Below are 20,975 nucleotides of genomic sequence, written 5' to 3'. Positions count from 1 at the left end.
GGCGGTGCCGCGCAGGGCCGGGCCGGCCCCTTCCTGCCGCTACTCGCAAGATGGCGGCGGCCGGCGCGGCGCGGGCGCTCAGGCGTTCCTCCCGGCGGATCTTCGACCTCTTCGTGGCTGAGGTTCCCTGGACGGTGTCGAGCAGTGAGTTTGTGCTGCTTCCCTTGGTTTCCCACTGGAGCTGGGGCTAAGCGCGGGCTGGGAGGAGCGGGGGGAGGCGGGCTCGCTGCCTGTCCGGCCTAGGCCGCGGGGAGGGGCTGGGTGGGCTGAGCGGGATGCCCGTGTAACCAGGCGCGCGTTTCCCTGCAGAGGAGCTGAGGGAGTACTTCTCCCAGTTCGGGACCGTGCAGAGGTGCCAGCTGCCGTTTGTGAGTACCAGCTCCTCCTTCGGGCTCCTGTTTGTGTCTCCTCAGTTAAACGGGCTCACCGGGCCCTGGCAGGGTTGGCCCTGCTGCTGGGCCTCTGCCCTGAAGCCACCTGCCCCTGTGCCCTTGGGCTTGCATTCTAGAAGCGTCTGTGTTTTATTCTGATCAAAGTATCAGTGTTCTCCACCCTTAGCTCCTTCTGGTGGGTGCTACTGCTTGTCTGTGACCCTCAAAGCCCTCCATGGGCTTTGAAAACTTAAGAAAGCACATCCCAGATGCTGTGGATGCTGCCTTTTCAGAGAAAAGAATGTAAAAGTACTTTGGGCTTCACTGTTACGCTGTTATCTTTCTTCTGACAAGCAGTAATGCATCCACGTGCCTGTTCTCACTGGCCTAAAATAGCTGAAGGTGTGGGTGTCACTAACCCTAACCTGCAACCCTGTTTACTGTGGGTTCATCCCCCATCCACAGTCTGGGATCACAGCCTCTTCAGGATGCTCCCAGGCTGCTGGCTGCTCGTGCCTCTGCTGCTGAAGTATTTCTACCTGCTGAGCATAGATCAGGAATAACACTATCTAGTGTAGTTTCTATAGTTGAACAGTCAGGAAAAAAAAAAAGAGAAAAAAGGTGTTCCTTTCCTACTCTGTAATGGGCAAGTTGCAGGTCATTGCTGAAGGAAGTAGAGGTTTTTTTCTGCCTGTGTTTCTCCATGTGACTTCATGGTCTGTTAAATTAAGTTCTGTGTGTAGTAAACCTCATTTAGGGAGCTGGTGGGCTTACCATCAGTTGACTAGTTTGGAAATGGAGAAGAATAGTTTGAAACTGAAGCTTAGATGTCTGCCTGCCACACTCTTCCTCAGTCCCAAGACAGAATATATTGCTTCCCTGTAGAGGCTGGTAGCTTGCTGTGAACCTGCCTCCATCACTAATTAAAGCTGAACTGATGAACGTGTGTGTGTTGATTCAGTGGTTACTTTAGGGACATTCATTAATGCTTAAAACTGCCAGAGGTACAAAAATCTGCCAGAAGTGTAAGAGACCTGTTAAGACCCCACTGGATGCTGGAACCAGGCAGCGATTCCTTGTAAACACGGGTGAAGTTTTCACCCACAAGTGCTGTGGTCCTGCCTGATGATCAGTGATTCAGTGGCAGAGCTGTTGCCACCTCTGATGGGGATCAGAGTTGGGATAAAAGGCACTTGGGTTGACCTGGCTCTTGTGCATTATCTCCTCTTTATCTGCAACTGTCTCTGCTGACTGGCAAATTATTCTTTAAAATGTATTTTTTTTTTCAGTGCTGCTAGTGCTTGTCATCTGGAATTGCAGCCTGCTTTCTTAGGATCTTAAGCAGCTGCTTTATCTTGCTGAACACTTCAAGTTCTGTGGCAGGCTCATTTTCAAATCAGGCAGCCATTTAAATGTCAGTTCTGTTGTGACTGCCTTAATAGTAGGTAACAACTGCAGTTTGAAACAACTGGGTAGGTGTTATTCTGGTCTTCAGCTGTAACTTGAAATCCTTTTTATTATTTCTGGACTCAGATGGAAAGGGATACAGAGCAGCCTCTGCGAGGCCCTTCCATGTTCTCACTGAGACTGGAGTCTGAAAAGTGTGGAAAAACAGGCTTCTGAAACAGCAAGTGTGCTGTTTAATCCTTTTAAATGAGTATCTGTATGAAGTTTAACAGCTGATGAGAATGTTTTCTGCAGTGATGGGATTTTTTTTGTCTTTGCTAACTGGTAACTAGGACAGAGAAACAGGCTTTCACAGACGTTACTGCTGGATTAAATTCTCAACTCCACAAGATGTTCAGAATGTGTTTCAGAAGGACTCACACATACTGGAGGGTGCCAAGGTAATGTGCTAATTCCTTTAAATGAGGTAATGTAATGAGCTCATAAATTCTGCCTTTGGTTAGACACAGTAACATCAAAATATTGCCATACTCATTCTAAGTGTGATTAAGTATTTTGCCACTTAGGGTGCTTTTAATGATTTTTTAAATCATTAACAGTTCTGTTTATTCCCCCCCCAACTTGGCTTGTTAAGGTCTGAGATCATACATCCATAGAGATCACAGAGATTGCATACCAGAGATCAAAAACTCCTGCTGTGCTCAGCTGAAGGAACATGAATGCAGTAAAACTGCTGAGGAACTCCTGTAATAGTATGAAGAGACAGTGTACATCATCAGCTGAAAGCCTTTGGTGTTACATCCATACCTGCCACTGACTGGTTGCAGCCAGCCAAGTATCACTGAGCTCCACTGCAGCAAAGAAAGGGCTACCCCACTGCTTCCCAAACATTTAGCATGGAGGGGTGTTGACAGAAAAGGGTAAGAGGCCAGTGAGTCAGTGGCTGTCCAGAGCCATTAATAAATTGACAGGCCTCATGTCAACATCTTTAGAAACCTGCATCTAGTGTGTTTGCTTAGTAGGGATAAAGTACTAAGGGGATTTTCTTGTAGCTTCACTTGTGCTTGAGCTGACCCAGCAGTGCAGGTGAACAAGCAGAGTGATAGAATGGACATGATCAAGTCATGTTTTTGATTTGTTAATAAACCAGTAGCCTTCTGACCACTAGGTACTTGTTTTGAGGCCCTGCTAGGAGATGGTAAACTGGCAAGAGCCTTCACAGACAAGTAATTTGCTTGACATGGTACATACTACTGCAGAAGCTTTCAGTGGTGGTAGTTACTTCAGTGCCTGTTCCCAAGAAGTACTGAGCACTGATCTGTGAGCTACAACTGTAGTACGAAAATGGAAGCAGAAATGGTTTGCCAACTTCAGTCTTAAACTGGGACAAGCCAGGCAATAGGCTGTTCCCTCAACTTGTGCTGAAAATAACTGTTACATGTATGCACTGATCAAATCAGTACTAGGAACAGCACAGAGGAGTACTGAGTGTTGACTTCTGGGACATAACATTGCTGCTTTTTATTCTTGAAGCTGTAAGCTCCATGTTCCCATAACTGCCTAAGCTTCAAGGACTACACTATCCCAAGAGGTGCAAAAGCTAAGAGGCTTCTTTATGGTGAAATAAAAAGCAGAAGGTAGGCAGTTAGCTTTCTTCATTTCTTCAAAAAGGCAAGATTCTCTAGAAGCAAAAAAACATGAGCACTTCTCCCACTTTGTTCTAAGCTAGGTTTAGACAGATACCTTCTATTAGTTCCACTTGAGAGCACAAGCTTTTAAGATGCATTTTGCTGATAGAACTAGCAATTGCTGTGCAAATTATATTCATCTTTCCCATCAGGAATTCAGCATTTGTGGTTATGGCTCATGCTACTGAACTTGTTATAAACCCATCTTCCACTTTCCATATTAATGTTTTAGAAGATCAGAAATGAAAAAATACTAAACCTTCCTGCCTAATTTGAATAATTTCCATTGTTTCCAGCTCTCTCTCAAACAGCAGAGAAGACGCAGTCAAAGAAAGAATCCAACTGAGTGAACAATGGAAGGAGGCTTTATTTCACTGAATGTAAAGAAACCAAAATAAAGATTACTGTGAAACTATGAATATTTGTTTTAAAACAGAATCCAGCTGTTTCCCTTCCTTGTTCAAAGAAACTGTATAGCCACACTAAAGAAACACTGAGTGATAAACTCCTTAGTATCCACTACAGCATAAGACAGTATTATGTACAGCAGGAACGCTTTTGACAGATGAAGCTAAAGCTTTAACTACCTACAAAAACCTCAAGCTGTAGGAAGGGGCTACATTCTTACCCTGAGATGCTGGGCAACAAGGAATCTACAGAGTCAGAGCACTTGCTAATGATTAATTCCCTTGTGAAATGCTTCAAAGTGGTCTCGGGGCTCTCCAGGGGTAGCTGTCTTATGCAGAGTTACTGTGTGGATATATCCACGTGACAGGAGTTGTGAACTGCTCCGTTACAATGCCACCCCCCTAGATAACTCTGACATAAAAATGCCTTCTGTATGAAGTCCAGGCTGGTAGTCCATTTCTCTACCTCTCCAGAAGCAGAGGCATTCAGTCCTTCCTCCTCTTTTTGCTCTCATGCTCATGTTCTTTGGGGCGGCTGCTATCTGAGGGCCGTTTGGAACCACCGTGTTGCTTGGCTTCTTCCAGAAACTTGTCCAAACCGAAGGGATCCTCCTCAAATTGCACCGGTCCATCTCTGCCCCTCCCTCTGCTGTTACGATCAGAGTTTGAAAACTCCTTGTCAGGAACAAACCTGCAAAAGGAGAGATGATACTCAGTTGGATTGGAACTTCAGAGTACCATGGGAAAATATTTTAAGAAGTTCTTTTCTTACCTGTTGGTCTTTATTCGAGCCTCTAGATCATCACCATATATGTCCTTATCCACATTTTTACTTGGCCTGTAGATGTTTTGGGCCATATCCTTGCCACTTCTCCAAGGCTGGTCATAAACATTATAAATCTCATCCTCTCCTCCAGCAAAGCCACTGTCCATGCCCTGCCAAGAAGAAACAGCAATGTAACACAAATGAGTCTGCAAAACTCTGGCCACTTTAGATAAGACTGATGATGTTGCACAGATACACAAAGAGAGGATCGTGTGATTTACTACTGATTTCAAATGAGTTCAAGCACTTCATTAGAATAGGAGTGATTTTGGGCCTGGGATTAAGTCCAGCAAACATGACCCCATCATTACAAACCTCTCTCAGGGCCACTTCTACTCTTCAAAAAGCAACAGGAAGTATTACAGGCCATTCATATTTCAGAATAATGGATCACTTCAGCCTGCCCTGCAAGTACAGCTGTCTATTATAGCCAAGTACAACCATACAGAAATGTAGATTATTCAGAATTTCTGGAAAACATGATTTAAGCTGACTGATCCAAATCACACAGAGGCTTCTGTAAACTGTGAAAGTACAAGTGCCTGCTTTTTCACTTTTGATTAATCAGCTTCCCCTTCTGCCTGCAAGTCTTTCACTGGAGATGTGAAAAAGAATGATTGACAAGCTGCAGGTCTATTCAGGGACTTTCTGAAGCCTCATCTCCTTTTTTATCTCTGAACAGTATATAAAGTTCAGGGAAAATAAATGTTGCTGTTAACTATTTGTATCTTCAGAAGGATTTTTAATGCATGCAATAATGGGAATAGCAAGTATTTACTGGCTTCTCAAGAGATTTCCCTTACTCAGTCAGTACACTTGTTTAAAAAAACTAGGCCACTACAGCTTGAAGGCAAAATGAACTGCTTTCTCCCCACTGAGAAAAAACAAAACCACTTTAATCCAGTTATACACTCAGAATATTCATTTTTTTGTTGCATCAGCTATGGATAGAGGAGATGAACAGTTTCCTAACCAGCTCTGCAGAGCTACTTCAGAGTGCATCCACAACATCCATGCAACAGGGTCCTTTTCATGTTCTAGCCGTACCCACTAAGGAAGGACAATGCTCTTACAGAAAGCCACACAGCTGTGAAAAGGTATTTTTACCTTGGTCTGGTTGAACAGCCTCTGGTCATACTGGATTTCATTGGATGGCCTGGGGTTGGGTACCCCTAGGGCAATAACTTCACTGATATCTCTGTTCTCATTTCTCTGCAGCTTTGACCTGAATTAAAATTTAAATTTTATTAGGTCAGTAAACCATATTTGTTGATATGCTCAACTGCAACCTGATCCTGTTTTAGCTGCTAACAATTTGCCTCAGGAGCCAGATTTTCAGTGTTGCCCTTCCACACTTGGTAACATTTAAAACTTGTCTGCTGGTGAAGCAAGTATTTGGGAAACTTATGTTCAGCTGGGCATGACATTTAAATTTGCTTTCCACTATCTGCAATTTACATCAAGCTGACTTGGTCTAAAATGTCTTTTTTTTTTTTTTTTTTTTTTCAAAAACCAGTGTAATTATATTCTGGGAGAGCTGAGCAATCTAATTTTAAGATATTAGAGAACTGGAGCCTCCAGAAATCTCACTGGTTTGGGCAAACAAGATACTTCAGCCTACACTCAAAAAATCTAAACTTACTTCAAATGAACAGCTTCAAGAAACAAAGCCACTAATGATACTCTGGTCTCACTGCAGTTACAGGATCCAGGTTTCAACCTCTGCTGTCAACATGCTAGTTAAATCTCAATGTACTGAAGTTCCACTAAAGGAAAAACCCACCCCAAACCACCTCCCCTCTCCAATTGCCTGGCAAATTCTGAATTTACAAGAGAGAGTAGTACTATGTACTGTGTGCTAACACACGGTAACACCGTTCCATGCAGTGACTGAACAGGGCTTCATACCAGTGAGTATCTCCACAAGGCAACACTCAGGCATGCAGATCAATCAAAAGAAAGCCCAAGGTAACAGTTTCCCTCATCAGGAAGCCAGTGCCAGTACAGAAACACAGCAGTTTGCCTTTGTAACTCACCTTTTGTCAGGGGCTGCCCTGGAAAGATTTCTGTCATGCTGTCTCTCTTTGCGCCGGTCATGTCTGATTTCATCTCTCTCTCTGGCTTCTCCATCCTCTGAACAAGTGCAATATTACTCATTATATACAAGTATTTGAAGTTTGAATTAACTATGTCACAGACATTGGTACAGTGACTCGATTCAGTATGCTTTTACAGATGAAAAGTGACCCTTAGCACTATTTCAAGTGTTACACCATGAACTGCACACATGGAACACCACAGCTTTCTTGTGCCACAAAAGATCAACTGTCCTTGACAGGAGAATTAAAGCAGACATATCCAACAACTCTGTTTTCTCAGCTTTCAAAAGCTCAGAAGACTTGTCTGTCTAGGAATTAATATCCTAACACCCCCTGTATCATCATATCAAACTTTTAACTGTAAAAATACCATTCAAACCCACAGGCATCTAAGTGCTTTGAAAAACATTTTGTGACTCAGTATGAGATTCACTCTGGTTGGAAGATAGTGTCTAGCACAACCTCCTGCTGAAAGATGGATTCATGCTGAATTCAAATCAGATTGCTCAGAGCTTTGCCCACTTGAGGTGGGGAAAACCTCCAAGGACAGAGATCACCAGCCTCCCTGGGCAACCTGTTCCACTGTTGGAACCTCCTGCTTCAGCTTTTGACCACCGTCTTGTTCTCCCACTGTGAAGAGCTCTGAGGAGCTCCATTAAGTCCCAGAAGCCACCTGGCAGAAGCAGCTTCATTCTCTCAGCATCTTCTGACTAGGCAGCTACTCTAGCCCCTGACCACCTTGATGTCCCTCCACTGAACTCACTTGAGTTTACTGATGTCTTGTACCTGGGGGCCCATAACTGCACGTAGTATTTCACATGCCGTGTAGCAAGTCACCAGTAGAAGGAAACAATCACTTTTCCCTGACCTACTGGTTATACTCCCACAAATGCAGCTCAGAATGCCCTTAGCAGTACTGCTGGCTTAGGTTTCACATACTGCCCACCAAGATTTGCGCCCTTTCCAAGGGAGAGAGGGGCTCTCCAGCCAGGCAGTCCACAGCCTGTTGGGAAGAGGTCAGTCCATCCCAGCTGCAGGATTATAAGATCTTCTCTTCTAGAGAGATCATAACTGCTCTGTAAGTTCAGCATCTTGAGCTCTGTTTTCAAACAGAACGTAAGGTTTACCACAGTGGTATGTTTTAGTTAGGTTAGCAGATTTTGTCTCTAGCAGCACAAATTCACTGGCTGACCAAGTGAGAACATGAACAACAGATATCATGCTTAGAAATGAGAGAGAACATTTAGGTATTAATACGTTCTCCAAACCCACACTTCAGAGAGTGCTAAAAAAATCCCCATAGCATCTTAATAACAAAGCAATGTACCTTTTTCAACATGGGTTTTGATCCCTGCTCTTCTCTCCCTGGCTTTCTGGGCCATTTCTCGGAGCTTCTCCTCATGTTTCTCCTTTTCTTTCTGAGCCATCTTCCTCTCCACCTGGGCACGCATCTCCACAGCCTCACGAGCCTGCACGTGGAAGAGAGTTAGAATGACAGAAAGCCATTACCTGGGATGCAAGCAGATCTTCTGCCACACAGTTATCCAGTCAACGGGGCAGGAATCAAGCCACAAAGATGAAGTTCAAAGTGAGACAGCCACAGCAGTTAGAACTGAGAAACAAGACCCATGATCTCCACTCTAACCCATTCTGAGCCACTGATTCAACCATACCATGGATAAAACCTTATGTCTTAGTCAGCCAAGAAGCATGGCAAAAAGCTGTAGTCTATTCACAGCTGGTTTTCCTAAGGCAATAAACACACAGAAGCTAAAAAACTACATGGAACAGAAGAGTTTAAGCAGCCACCTGACCTTTCTGTCAGCTATATAGAGAGCCTCAGCAAGCTTGGCAAAGTTTTCATTGATGTGAACAGTCTGCAATCCTCTGCCATCTGCAGCCAGACGCTTGTCTAATGGGATGGTGTAACCCTGTAGTGGAAACAGAGAGGTAGTTAATCAGAGAAACTAACATGGTTTGGAACAACAAACACCATGACATTTGTTGTGTAAAAAACCAAAGAAAACCCCCACAAAACTCACAGCCCATCATTAATATGACCCACCAGGCCTCTTTTATATGTACTTCAAATTCATACCAGGTAATACTAAGCTTTGCTTCAATTCCACACTCCCCCAAATCTGAATTGCAATTTCCCTTCAAGTTACATCTTACCAAGAATGACAGTTTTTGATCGAATGAGTCCACTCTTTGCTTTGTGTTAAGAATTACTGATAATAGCTTTCCAGTCTCTAAGCTATTTTACCTTTTCTGCTAAAAATTGTTTTCCCTAAACTGTTTTTATACCTGTTAAGAGGTTAGATGATTCGAAATGAGGACGGGGGAAGGTTGCCAGCAAAAGCAAGAGACACTAAATGCCAATTTTGCCTTCAAAAGCTGAAGCCTAGAAGTATTTATAGATTATAATTTTCAGATTTTTTAGAGCTCTACAAAATTTTTGCTTTGATTTTATCATCTGTAACCTAAAATTTGATCTACTAATTCATGTCAGTCCCAGTTATACAGCTGTGTTGGGGTAGAAAAAAGAAACAACATCCAAACATGCATCTTTTCCTTCCTCCATCTGAAGAGGCTGCCTCACAACAACAGCTTGGTAAGTTACAGAACGATTAGATCAGTCACTGCAGCAAATTATTAATTCTCCCTTCTCTCCAAACTTACTGGCTGATAAAAAAAGTCAGAGAGACGGGACATATCTGCTCAAACAAAAGTAAAAATAGCTAAGCTAACCAGTGTGGAAAATTAATTAGCTAAAGAATGCAGTAAGGAGAACTTTCCAGAAATTTGGGCTGCAGCATTAATAAGAAACCCACTTGGTTCTCTATGAGTTACCCTTCCCCTTTTTCACTTTACATGGCTTTACTCTGTGGGCTCCAGAGACTTTGGTTTCAGATTCCACATACTATCCTATTAAGGGAATTTTAACTAATTCCACTTTTCCCCCCTTTCAAAATGCATAATCTCTGCCATGAAATAATATATTCCCTCTCAGTTCTATATTCCTGTCAATGTGACAGCCCACTAGACCAAAGTGAGAAGAAAAAAAAAAGGGACCTGCACAATTGTGTATTTTCCATGCTGGAAGGAGCCAGTTTATCTAACTCCAGATATTTAAAACCAGTATTAGTCAAGCTTAAATGATTCACAAAAGCCTCCCAGCAGGGTGGTACATTAGAAAGGTGAATTTATGACAACTTAATTACCTTTGCATTTTTCCAGTTTGAAATGCATGGAGGAATTTTCCACTCTTGCTGCTCTTTCACAGTCATCTGATTTAAGAGAGGAAGCAAAGTCATCTTTAGATTTACAGCAAAAGGAAATATGGTTTTTTTCTCAAAGGTAGCTATGAAACTATTGAAATACACTGAAGTACAAAGTTCAGGACACTGCTACAAAAAAAAGAGCCTCTGCCCTTCTTAGGAGACATTAGATGTTAATTTCTTTGCTGCACCTTTGCCAACACTGAATAAAGTCATGACAGCTTTCCAGCCATCCTCTTAAACATGCAGACCAGACCTCACAGCCAGCTTATTAACATCTGCACATTTAATGGCAGTTCCAGTTGTAGAAAACTGATGAACAACTACCATGTTCATCTTTCATGAAGCTGCTAATTCTTAATTAGCTTAATAGTGTTGCTTAAAAGCAGCAACAGTGTACCAAGGCTAAAGCCTTAGTCAACTCATTCATGCCAGACAATTCCAGCAATGCAACTCTGCATAAAATATGTAATAAGAAACCTACTCAACACCTGACAGGGTATGCAGGAAGACAGCTACTTTCAGACCTGCCCCAAATGAATCAGAGAATCACAGAATCCCAGGGGTTGGAAGAGACCTGGAGAGCTCCTGGGGTCCAACCCCCCTGCCAAAGCAGCTCCCCAGCTCATATTGCACAGGGCGGCGTCCAGACGGGGCTGGAATCTCTCCAGAGAAGGAGACTCCACTGCACCAAGCACCAAGTTCATCACTTAACAGTGGTGCACAAAAATGAACTAAATCAAGGTAGAATTTGTGAACCCATCTAGAGTTCAAAACTGAGAACAGCTATAGCATTTCATACCTTTCTACTAGGAGAGTGCATTACAGGCGCCGGAGGAGAAGGTGGTCCACGTGGAATCTTCTTGTTAATTCTGAACAATTAAGAAAATAAATGTAATCAACATGTTATAGGTGGAAATACACTGCAGAATCTTTTATTTGCCATGAAGTTTTGAATAGTTACTTGAATCTTGGAGGCTCCATGGGGTCCTTCTGCATTTCCACCATCCGAATAACTCTCTGTTTTGCTCCAGAGTTGAAGGCAACCCCCTGCTGGGATGGTGTGTACCTAAATAAAACAACACACACACTTGATTCTCTCCACAAAACTATATATTCCTTTCTCACCTCCATTTCCACTCAGTTCACTGCTCTAGCTGCATTTCCATTTTTATCCACACCACTAACACTTGTGAATGCCAGGAGCAGGTAACCACAGCAAGGATACTGGATTGAATGCAGAGAACCAGCTATACCAGACAGAACACATCTTCCCAAGGGTATACTCTCCTATTTCAGCCTAGACTCCAAAAGTAGAAGAAACAAACAGAATACACAGTGCACATCACAATACCCCTTCCCTATGTCTGTGAATCCCTGGTGACAACCCACTGGTTATTAAGAACCAATTCACACACTTTTTTCCCCCAGAATTCGCTTCAGGCCAAGTTTAACCCTGCCACAGATTTCTTTTTCTTTGTTTACAGCAGAAAATCATCATCAGTATGATACAGGAGTAACAGCAATTCCAATTCTTCCCAGCTGCTCATTTTATCTAAGGGAAGATGCTTGTTACACACTTTGTCTTGAGGTGAAACTCCCAGAAAAGACTGCTTCCTGGGCAGCATCATTCATAGTGCTCCCTAACAAAGCTCCATGTTTTTATGCTAAAACAATAACCCTTCCACACTGTGCCACAACACGTTAAGATACATTTTAACACACTTTGAAACAGTTTATCATTAGTAGGTCCATTCATTACTTCCAGGAGAAGAGAGTTCAAGGAGAATTACCACTTCAGATGCTGAAGGACTATCCTAGTTTTAATCCATTTTATACCTAACCCCACCTGACACCCCCCAGCACTACCTACCTGATGTATTGTGCAGGAGCCAGTTTGTCAGCTGCTCGAACTGGCATGGCTGCTGCAACTTTCTGGGAGACCGATTTCTCCAAGGCTGCTCTTGTTTTCTCTGTGATCTGAAAATAAAAGTGCCACAGGATGCATCTCCTCACATGTGCAAGACATACAACGTACCTCTGGTAAGTAGGTGCATCAGTGCATATAATACCTCTCTAATTGCCTCCTCATCTGGTCTCTGCAGTTCAGGATCATCCACATTCATGACCTCTTTTGGCACAAGGTCTGTGTACTTGCTGTAAATAACCTGAAAGACATTATATTTTATTAGTGCTGGCAACAGGAATGAATGTATGTATTTCAAAGGAAGCATTTTAGGCCTAGATTATACTTTAGACACTAATTAAAACTTGTATACAACACTAAATGCATTACAATTACATATTCTTCAATGACTCCCACAGAACAAGAATATACTCCAGAACCCATTTTACAGCTGGAATAACTGAAGAAGCAATTTGATTAAATATAATTATGTAAATCACTCTCAGAGCTGGGATTAGCCATCACTTTTCTGCTTCCCTTTCCTACTCTTTTCCTTTTTCAGGCTCCCCAGGACAGACAGAAAACACTCACATTTGCACTTCTGTTTTCAAGGTTTCCTTAAGAATTTGATACAAGGCTCGCTTAGAATTTTTTTTAATGTCATTACATTTCCTATCTTCCTGGAAAAATAATGCTCAAGAACTCTATTCTTTACACCTTCCCTTACACAGGAACTTCAGTCTTCATACAACACAGTCAGCTGTCACTAGCTTCAAGCCCCTATTTGAAATATTGGAAAAAATCACCATTAGAGGAAAAAAATTACTGTACTGCATTAATGTTTTATATTTGTCCAGTAAAATAACACCAGAAAGTTTTAGTTCAAAGGGTTAAAAGTCATTGCAAGTTAATTATTTCAAGTTCATTATAACATCCATGTTCAACTATTAAACTGACCTCTAGCCTCAGCATTAGTTTCTCACAGGAGCCATTTACTGCCTCTCATCCTTCACTCCTAAAATTTTAATCCTTTGAATTAGTATCAATAATATCCTGGCTTCTCAGGTGCTGAATGAAGGACATCTGAAGATCAGTGTTCCTCTAAGGTAATTAAGGACTCTAAGTCCTAGATTCTTGCTGCATGAAGAACAGTGTGCTGAAAGAGCTCAGAGTATCCCAGAAGAAAAAAAAAACAACCAAACCAAAAAACAACAGTCTAAGGGGTGCTCTAAAAACTGAAGTACCCTGAAGTACAAATGAGTTACAGAACCAGTTAAACCCTAAAATATTGCATGCAAGTGGCAAGCTGCACCGACAGGAAGAAACCCACCACATGAATTGAACTACCCTGAAAACAGAAACATTTTTATCTCCATCAAAAAACTTGACAGACTTGCACGTTTCAGCTGGATTCCTCTGAGGTGGTATAAGCAGGCAGATGAAGATGTTGCACGGTGTTGTTTTTCAGTAATGCTGAGACATTTCAGTAATCTAAGATAAAGGGGAGACTGGGACTGTTTGATTTGGTTGCATGTCCATTCACTACCTTTTTTCATTTATGAAATTTGAAAGGAAGCGTCAGCCTGTGTTTCAGACATTTCATTCTGATTGCTGCTGAAAAGCAGAATCTTCTGGGAAGAAACAAAATGCTCGATTTTTGGTATAGCTGGATGATGCTTTCTCTGGCTGAAGCTGCTTCAACAGGCAGCAGTTAGAAACCTGCACACCACTACCACCAGAAAAACCTAACTAGACCTCAATCACATTCAGATTCAAAACACCAGATAGATGCAGTTGTCTTTACAAAAATGTCTTAATTTGTAAACACATAAATCCCTCCCCTCAACACGTTTAATTCTGTCTATCCAGAGCAACCCTGTACAGTTCTCATCAATCCTAAAATGAGATGCTACCATCACGCACTCAGGATTGATTCCTTCCTTGTCAGGGAATGGTTTCTGAATGTGAAGGATGTAACATTTCAAAAAGTCACTGCAATTACCTGGTTGGAAGCCTGGTACACACACCTGAGAAAAAATTGGCGATGAGCTCCCAAACCAAGCTCTACCACAAAGGTAAACAGGAGTAATGAGTACTTTTGGTGATTGTAGTTATATCCATGTTTGCTTGTCCTGTGCCATTGCTTTGACAGGAGTTCCTTCAACCATTTGCTCTTGTGAATATTTCAATTGTATTCACAGTCTTGAGAAAAAAAATGTAGGGAAGATTTGTGGCTCTTTTTTTCTCCTTTAAGATCTAAGCCATAGCCTTGGGCTACTAAGGCATACAATGCCTGCATAGAAACATCTTCCTTGGAGGAAAAAGTAATGGACCTAACAGTTCCATTCCTTGATTTCACTCTCCCTCTTGTCTTTATAAAAAGACAGGAAGCAATTATATGTTCTTATTCTACTAATAAGGAGACAGATCATCACTCTCACCAAAATATATCAATTATTGATGGATTATTTTAGCCTGGCTTTTAGTCATGAGTACAGAAAGCATTGGAAGAATCCACAGCAGCACAAGAGCTAACCATGTGGCAAATGCTGGAAATCCTTCATCTGGACAGCCAGATGGAAATCCATTCTCAGATCCGTAAGGTCACGTACCCTGGTTCAACAACATCACCCAGCATTTCATGTTTAGCGGACTTTCTGCCAGCCCCAAACAGGAGGCTTGTCAGACTATCTAATTTATGTCAGCATTTTTCAAGGAAAATTCTCTGAAGCAACTATTTTTTAAGTATGTAAGGGAACAGATGCAAGAGAGATGAACCACTGCAGTAGCAAAAACTGCTGACAAGCCATCTAGATATAAGGTCCGTGGGATGGAACTGCTGCCTCTTCAAGAAGGCAGTATGCTAAATTCAACCTCAAAAGAATCCATAAGCTGTAGCAAAACCAGAACCCCCTTAACTCAGACCAAACAAGTAGCTCAGAGTAGGGTCAGAAACTCCACTGTATTTCCAGCAAGCCACTAACTGTCGCTTTCTTAGCTCTAAGTATTAACACTAAAGAAATGTTTGAATTATAACTGCAGGTCTTAGGATGATGAAAAACTTGTATGTTCTTAAGAGAAGATATTACATATTACTCAACACAGACCACTGAAGAACTCCTCCCTATGACATCTCTGTCAAGACTTTCTCTCCCCTGCAAAGTAAATCAAGCAATAGTAATTCTCCTACTTTCAGTGAATTTGTTTCAAATACCTAATTTTCCCCCAGTTTTACTCCCCCTTCAATCACAATACATAAATCCTTAGTCTCCACATTCACATCTAGCTGGATGCAATTAGAATTAAGCTGATTAAGAAGGCTGAGCTTGGGGTCAGGAAACCCTAATTCCAATTCTACAGAGCCCAGTTGAGAGAGTGTTTTGGAAAAGACCACTCATCTCCTCCGTGCTGGCATGTACTGCCCAAGCCCAAAAATACTACTGCTTCTTTAGAGATGCCATATGGAAAGTTCCTGAACGCTGGTAAAACTCTTCACGAATCAAGTATGACAGATGTTAACAATCTAAATTTAACTCTACCTGTTCTAAGTATTTTCCTAACTCTGAACCAAATAAGGCAGAGTGAAAGATTATAGTTATTTCTGCCTAAACCCTACTATCATTTTTAGTTGTTTTCATCAGTACAATTATTACTTCTTGGCTACTTTTCAGCTCCAAAATATTTATGCTTTAGGATAAGCCAAATTTCTATTTATCACAGAATCACAAGGTTGGAAAAGACCTTTGAAGATCATCAAGTCCAACCATTCCCATCCTAAGTATCAAGTATGGATTATCAAGTATCAAATATTTAATATCACAAAATTCTATGTGTGATTTTTTTTTCCTCTTGACAAATAATCCAAGACGCAACATAAAGTCTCTGAATGCCAGTGAAAAGCCCCTCAAGTATCACCACTGCTGTTTTATCTTACTACATGACAACATGGAGTCAAACTGATTTGAACTCTCTTTTTCCAAAGGTACTGGAGTAACTTGGGATGCACAGAATGAGGATATACAAGATGTGACACTCAGATGTTCATACAGTTACACGTAAAATCCTACTGGCATTAACTTTCTGCCACTGTGGGAACAATTTTAAACAACAAAAGAATCAATCTGTTAAAAAGAAAAATTGCCCCTGATATTCTTAGAATGATTTTTGTTTGAGGTGAAGTTCACCTTTTAGTTTTCTGTTCAGATAGATTTTTCCCCTTCCTAATCTACATTTGGTCATGCCTTGGCAGTTTTCCAGCCCCCACACCTGCTTAAGAGAATTCAAGTTTTAACGTAGTCCACTTTGGCAGAGAGAGGTACTCCTCAAAGTGGACTAAGGAGACTCAAGTCAGTGGTCTCTCAAAACTATTTAGGACTTCAATACAAAGTGTCATCTCTCTGTTTTCAGAAATGATACAGTTCACATGAAATTGAAGTTGGTTCAACAAGGATCTTGCTATCACTGAAGGCAAAAAAAAATTGGAGCATAACCAACAGCAAAACCTGCCACAATGAAAATGAGTCTCTAACAATACTGAAAACAGCCAGAAGCTTCAAATGTTACATTAGCAAGACACAAGGTGTAGTATTATGAAAACTGTGTTTTGACTTCTCTTTTCCCCCACCCCCTCTCTGCACACTGAAATGAAGCTGCCTCTGCCCAGGCCTGTTTTCAGTTTCTTGCCTCCCCTGGAAAGCTCTCTCAGAAAAGCTGCTAAACTAACAAGTCTTGAGTAGAGACTCTCACCACCTTCTGCCTTACCTATTCATTACAAAAAGAGAAAAACCACATAGTGACCCCAGTCAAAACGCTCACACCTGCCTGGCCTTCCTTCAACTTTCAAACTTCAGGCAAAGAGGATGCAATCTATTTGGTTAAAGCCAGACCAAAGAGTTTACATGCAATAAGCACTTACAGCTTTTGCAGCTATACATGTCAGTCTCCATACTGGAAGAACTATTACCTTGTCCTTGGACTGTCCCTGTCGAGCAATTGCATCGTATTTGATTTTTCCTTCTGCATCCACCTGAACAGCCAAAGCATTGGACATTTTCTTCTTTCGGCCCATATCCAATGGATATTGGGCCACGTGAATTTCTGGAAAAGCACCCCCATCTCCAAAATCCTACAAAAGAGAAAAGGCAGTGAATACCTGAAAAACCAAAACCACATTTGCACTGGTGGAAAATGGAACGAAAGAGGGGATTGAGTTTAGCAAAATGAAACACTGACAGAATGCTCTAGTAACTACTATTTTAGCTGGTAGGAGAACAATGGACTATAGAACTTAGGGGATGCACACAGAACGGTACTACTCAAAGTAGTTAAAAAACCCCTAGTTTCAAAAGCAATTCTTCAAAGGAAGCAGAGAAAGCATCTGCTTAAAGCAGCATAAGCATGTCCCCCCTCCCTCCCTCCACTGCAATTGCACTGCTCATGTGGAGCCTGAGAGGAAACAGATCAGGCTGATGGGTGTCTTTGGTAGACCGATCTCCCTCCGTGTTCACATGACCAAATACCCAGCACCACTGCAATAGAGCACATGTACTGAGGCTGTAGTAAATGAGAACACTTCCTTCCAAAGATGAACATGCTTATGCCATCTTAAAAGTGCTCACTGAAATACAGCTTCAGTTACTTAAGAGTCTTCCACTGGATGTCCCACATTTAACAGTAGTTACAGAATCAACATTAAAGTATGAGCCAGAACAAAATTCAGTCAGTCTTCAAAATGTTTTGCATAGGTCTTGAAGAACCAATTTTGTTTTTTCCAATGATGGTATTCCAGGACCACTGGACAAAGGCTATGGAAACACTGACCCCTCTTGAAACACCTGCTTTGGTTTAGGGGGCAGAAAGGAGCCCTTAAGAGGCTTTAAGAAATTCTTTGCAAACCTTCATCACCTGACACAAGCTCTTTCACTAACATTTAGAAAGATTAAGCACTACAATACTAACTTTAGTGACCAACAGTGTAGAGAGGGAATGCTACACTGGGTATAACAAAGGTATGACTTTTAACATATTATTAAATGTTGAACCTATGTAAAAATGTTTTAGAGAACCAGTGGCACTACTATTTGAAGTCATGTTGTCCAGCACTAATGGATGACCATGGGACAGTATTGGATCCATCTTTACAAAAATGGGACTCAAACACACATGAGACTAAAGCTGTTCCTAACTTATGGAAGGATGGCATGTGGGGACAATAGAGGACCACACATCAAGTGCTGTATCAAAACCTCAACAGCATGCCTTGTCACCAGAGCACTGGCTTCTGACTCATCAGAGCAGGCCTCAGATCTTACATCAAGCACCATTTCAAAACCTGCAAGATTTTGTGGCTCACGGTGAGAAACTGTACTAAACCCACTTTTAAAATCACAGCTATACACCTCTATTTTCCCTTCTGCCTTTCAACACTTCCTTTTAAAATTGCATCAAACTGGCAAGGATTATAGCTGAACACACACAACACTGTCCAAACCACTTTTGCCAATAACATAGCTAATGCTTATCTAACAAACTTAAATTTCCTTTCAAATGTAACAAGTCTCTCCCCCAGCTAGCAGGTATCTTTGGCTTCACTAAGAACAGAACACACGACCCATCTGTGCTTCGATACAGACATGTCCATTTCTCCAGCTATACTCTGGAACATCTATTTCATAGAATGCTTTGGCTTGGAAGTGATCTTGAAGGTCATCAAGGTCCAACCCCTCTGTCACGGGGCAGGACACCTTCACTAGACCAGGTTTCCCAAAGCCCCACCCAACCTGGCATTGAACACTGCCAGGGACCCAGGGGCAGACACAGCTTCTCTGGGCTGCCTGTGCCAATGCCTCACCACCCTCACAGTGAAAAGTTTCTTCTCCATATTTAACTTAATCAACCTTCTTTCAGCTTAAGGCTATTACCCCTTGTCCTATCGCATGCCCTTGTAAAACAACCCGGCTCCAGCTTTCCTGTAGGTCCCCTTTAGGTACTGGAAGGCTGCTATAAAGGTCTCCCCAGAGTCTTGTCTTCTTCAGGCTGAAAGCTAAAAGGGAAGAATCTTTATAACATCCTGTTTACCATTAAATGTTTTAAGTAATCTCTTGAACAGAAGTTTTCCCCAACAGAAGAATACACCCATCAGGCTGGATGAAAACTCTGCAGGTGGTAAGGCTCTGCACAACTCTGTGCCACATTCAAGATGCTCAGAGTTTATTTCTAGTCCAGAAAATGTACATTTTCCCTCCCATTATCAGACACAGCACTACAGGGTGAATTTATGATGTAAGTTACCTACCTCTAGCACTCGTGGTATCCATCCTTTCCGGTACCCGTATGGGGGAGGTTCTCGTCGTGATGAGACTAGAGCAGTCTGCCTAGATCTCTGAGCTCTTGCTCTTTCCTCTAGTTCTAGCTGGTCTTGAGACAGCTGAGTTGGAGCTGGTAAAAAACTGCACATCCACAGGAAGCCACCAGAAAGAGAGAGACATAAAAAGTTAATTCTGATCATTTCACTCCATGGCAACTCAACTATATTTGAGTCAACTGCAAAGTTATTGCTTCCTCTACAATCACTCCATGCAGATTAGGAAACAATTTATGGAACTTGAGTATTATGACCATAAACCTGACTGCAGTAAGTTCTGAGATTGTATGTGCAAAAGCAACACGTGGTATTGTGGCACTCTGGAAGATCCCTATGAAACATGGTATTAAACTCATCCACATTCACATCTAGTTTGAACTGCAACACGTGAGAATGCCCATGCTCCAACGGGAATGCCACACCACTATGTATTCCTTCCATCTACAGAGCGAAGAGAGATACGCTCTAGTCCCAACCACTCCCCCTTCCCTTCTAGCAAGGCAAACGCCCACAAAACGATTCGTCAACAAGCATCTCCCTTAACGCCTGACATCTCCCGGCCACAGCCAGCCAGTCCTAACACAATTGCTTGGCTTCTCATTTTTCACCTCGCCTAGGCTACGGAGCCGTTCTACTACATTTTTAAGCTGGCTTCCACCCCCGAGAAAGGCCGTGTCCCAAGGCAGGCCGGCACAGCCACTCTGCCGAGCCACAGCAGCTTGTAACAAAGCCCTCTCGCCCTCCTTCAGGGTAAAGACACCCCGACAACACCCCACGGACCCGCTCACCCCTAGCCGAGACGGGGGAGCTCCTTCTTCCCGCAGCAAACACGCGAGGAAGGCAGAGCCCCGAATCAGCGGCAGTGCCAAGCACCCCCTCCCGCCAGGGCTGGATAAAGCTCCCCCAGCCCCGACCCGGCCCTCGCCACCCTGCTCCCGGCCGCAGCCCGGCCTCCTCACTGGCCGGCAGGCCCAAGGCCCCGGAGAGGCCGCAGCCCTACTGCGCGCTCCCCGAGCGCGGCCCCTCTCGCCGGCCGGAGCTTAGCACAGCGGCTCGGAAGCCGCAGACAGGCCGAGGAGACCAAACACCCGAACCAGAAGGGACAAGCCCAACCAGACGCACCTGGTAAGCGCCATCTTGCCACCTCCGCCGCCTTCTCGGGAGCCAGGCCGCGGGGAAGGGAGGGGAGAGGGGGGAAGTGAGGGGAGTGGAACTGCGCATGCGTCAAGCCACGCAGCGTCTCCCTGGGAATTGTAGTCTGTGGTATGGCACCATTACGCGCCCCACGCATGCGCACAGGCCGCAACGCGGCTTTGCAGGGGTTTTCCCGCGCAATGGTGTTGAGAGGCGTTATGGGGTCGCTGCTGCCCCTGGGCAGGGCCAGGGCCAGGGCCAGGGCGGGAGAGGGAGAGGGAGAGGGAGAAGGAGAAGGAGAAGGAGAGGGAGAGGGAGAAGGAGAAGGAGAAGGAGAGGGAGAGGGAGAGGGAGAGGGAGAGGGAACGGTCACACCTGAGGATGGTCAGAGCGGCCCTCAGGGCGTTCGCCATGGTAGAGCCGACTCTGGGTGCCCAGGACCTGGGAGGACAGCTCCATCCGTGCGGGCTGGCCTCAGGCTGCCTGGATGTGT

At 43.2% G+C, this 20,975-nt stretch overlaps 2 protein-coding genes across 2 annotated transcripts; one reads left to right on the top strand and one right to left on the bottom strand.

The window, feature by feature from the left end:
* Positions 1–6: 6 nt before the first annotated feature.
* On the top strand, positions 7–3,904 carry SLIRP (SRA stem-loop interacting RNA binding protein). Its single transcript, XM_084262926.1, has 4 exons — positions 7–144; positions 310–368; positions 2,111–2,218; positions 3,763–3,904. Exons 1-4 carry the CDS (start codon positions 51–53, stop codon positions 3,814–3,816), a joined length of 315 nt encoding a protein of 104 aa, XP_084119052.1. The 5' UTR covers positions 7–50; the 3' UTR covers positions 3,817–3,904.
* A 128-nt stretch (positions 3,905–4,032) lies between these two features.
* On the bottom strand, positions 4,033–20,493 carry SNW1 (SNW domain containing 1). The gene is made up of 14 exons (XM_084262925.1): positions 20,471–20,493; positions 19,280–19,433; positions 16,949–17,110; positions 12,152–12,247; positions 11,953–12,059; positions 11,044–11,148; positions 10,882–10,951; positions 10,023–10,088; positions 8,613–8,729; positions 8,126–8,267; positions 6,736–6,832; positions 5,807–5,924; positions 4,646–4,809; positions 4,033–4,564 (listed from the first exon to the last, which is right to left on the bottom strand). Exons 1-14 carry the CDS (start codon positions 20,482–20,484, stop codon positions 4,360–4,362), a joined length of 1,617 nt encoding a protein of 538 aa, XP_084119051.1. The 5' UTR covers positions 20,485–20,493; the 3' UTR covers positions 4,033–4,359.
* Between the last annotated feature and the right edge of the window lie 482 nt (positions 20,494–20,975).

Source organism: Gallinula chloropus, assembly GCF_964237585.1.
Source record: "Gallinula chloropus genome assembly, chromosome: 4".
NCBI classification, from domain to species: Eukaryota; Metazoa; Chordata; class Aves; order Gruiformes; family Rallidae; genus Gallinula; species Gallinula chloropus.
The sequence above is the reverse complement of the archived record's forward strand: the minus strand, read 5'-3'. Positions and strand labels throughout refer to the sequence as shown.

Bases quoted from the DNA above. Each gene is read 5' to 3' on its own strand.
- SLIRP (XM_084262926.1), top strand. From the start codon at position 51: ATGGCGGCGGCCGGCGCGGCGCGGGCGCTCAGGCGTTCCTCCCGGCGG. The intron at 145-309 runs GTGAGTTTGTGC...GTTTCCCTGCAG, and splicing joins TCCCTGGACGGTGTCGAGCA to AGGAGCTGAGGGAGTACTTC. The intron at 369-2,110 runs GTGAGTACCAGC...ACTGGTAACTAG, and splicing joins AGAGGTGCCAGCTGCCGTTT to GACAGAGAAACAGGCTTTCA.
- SNW1 (XM_084262925.1), bottom strand. The intron at 11,149-11,952 runs GTAGGTAGTGCT...TGTTTTATTTAG, and splicing joins GCTCCTGCACAATACATCAG to GTACACACCATCCCAGCAGG. The intron at 5,925-6,735 runs GTGAGTTACAAA...ATTTTAATTCAG, and splicing joins AGGGCAGCCCCTGACAAAAG to GTCAAAGCTGCAGAGAAATG.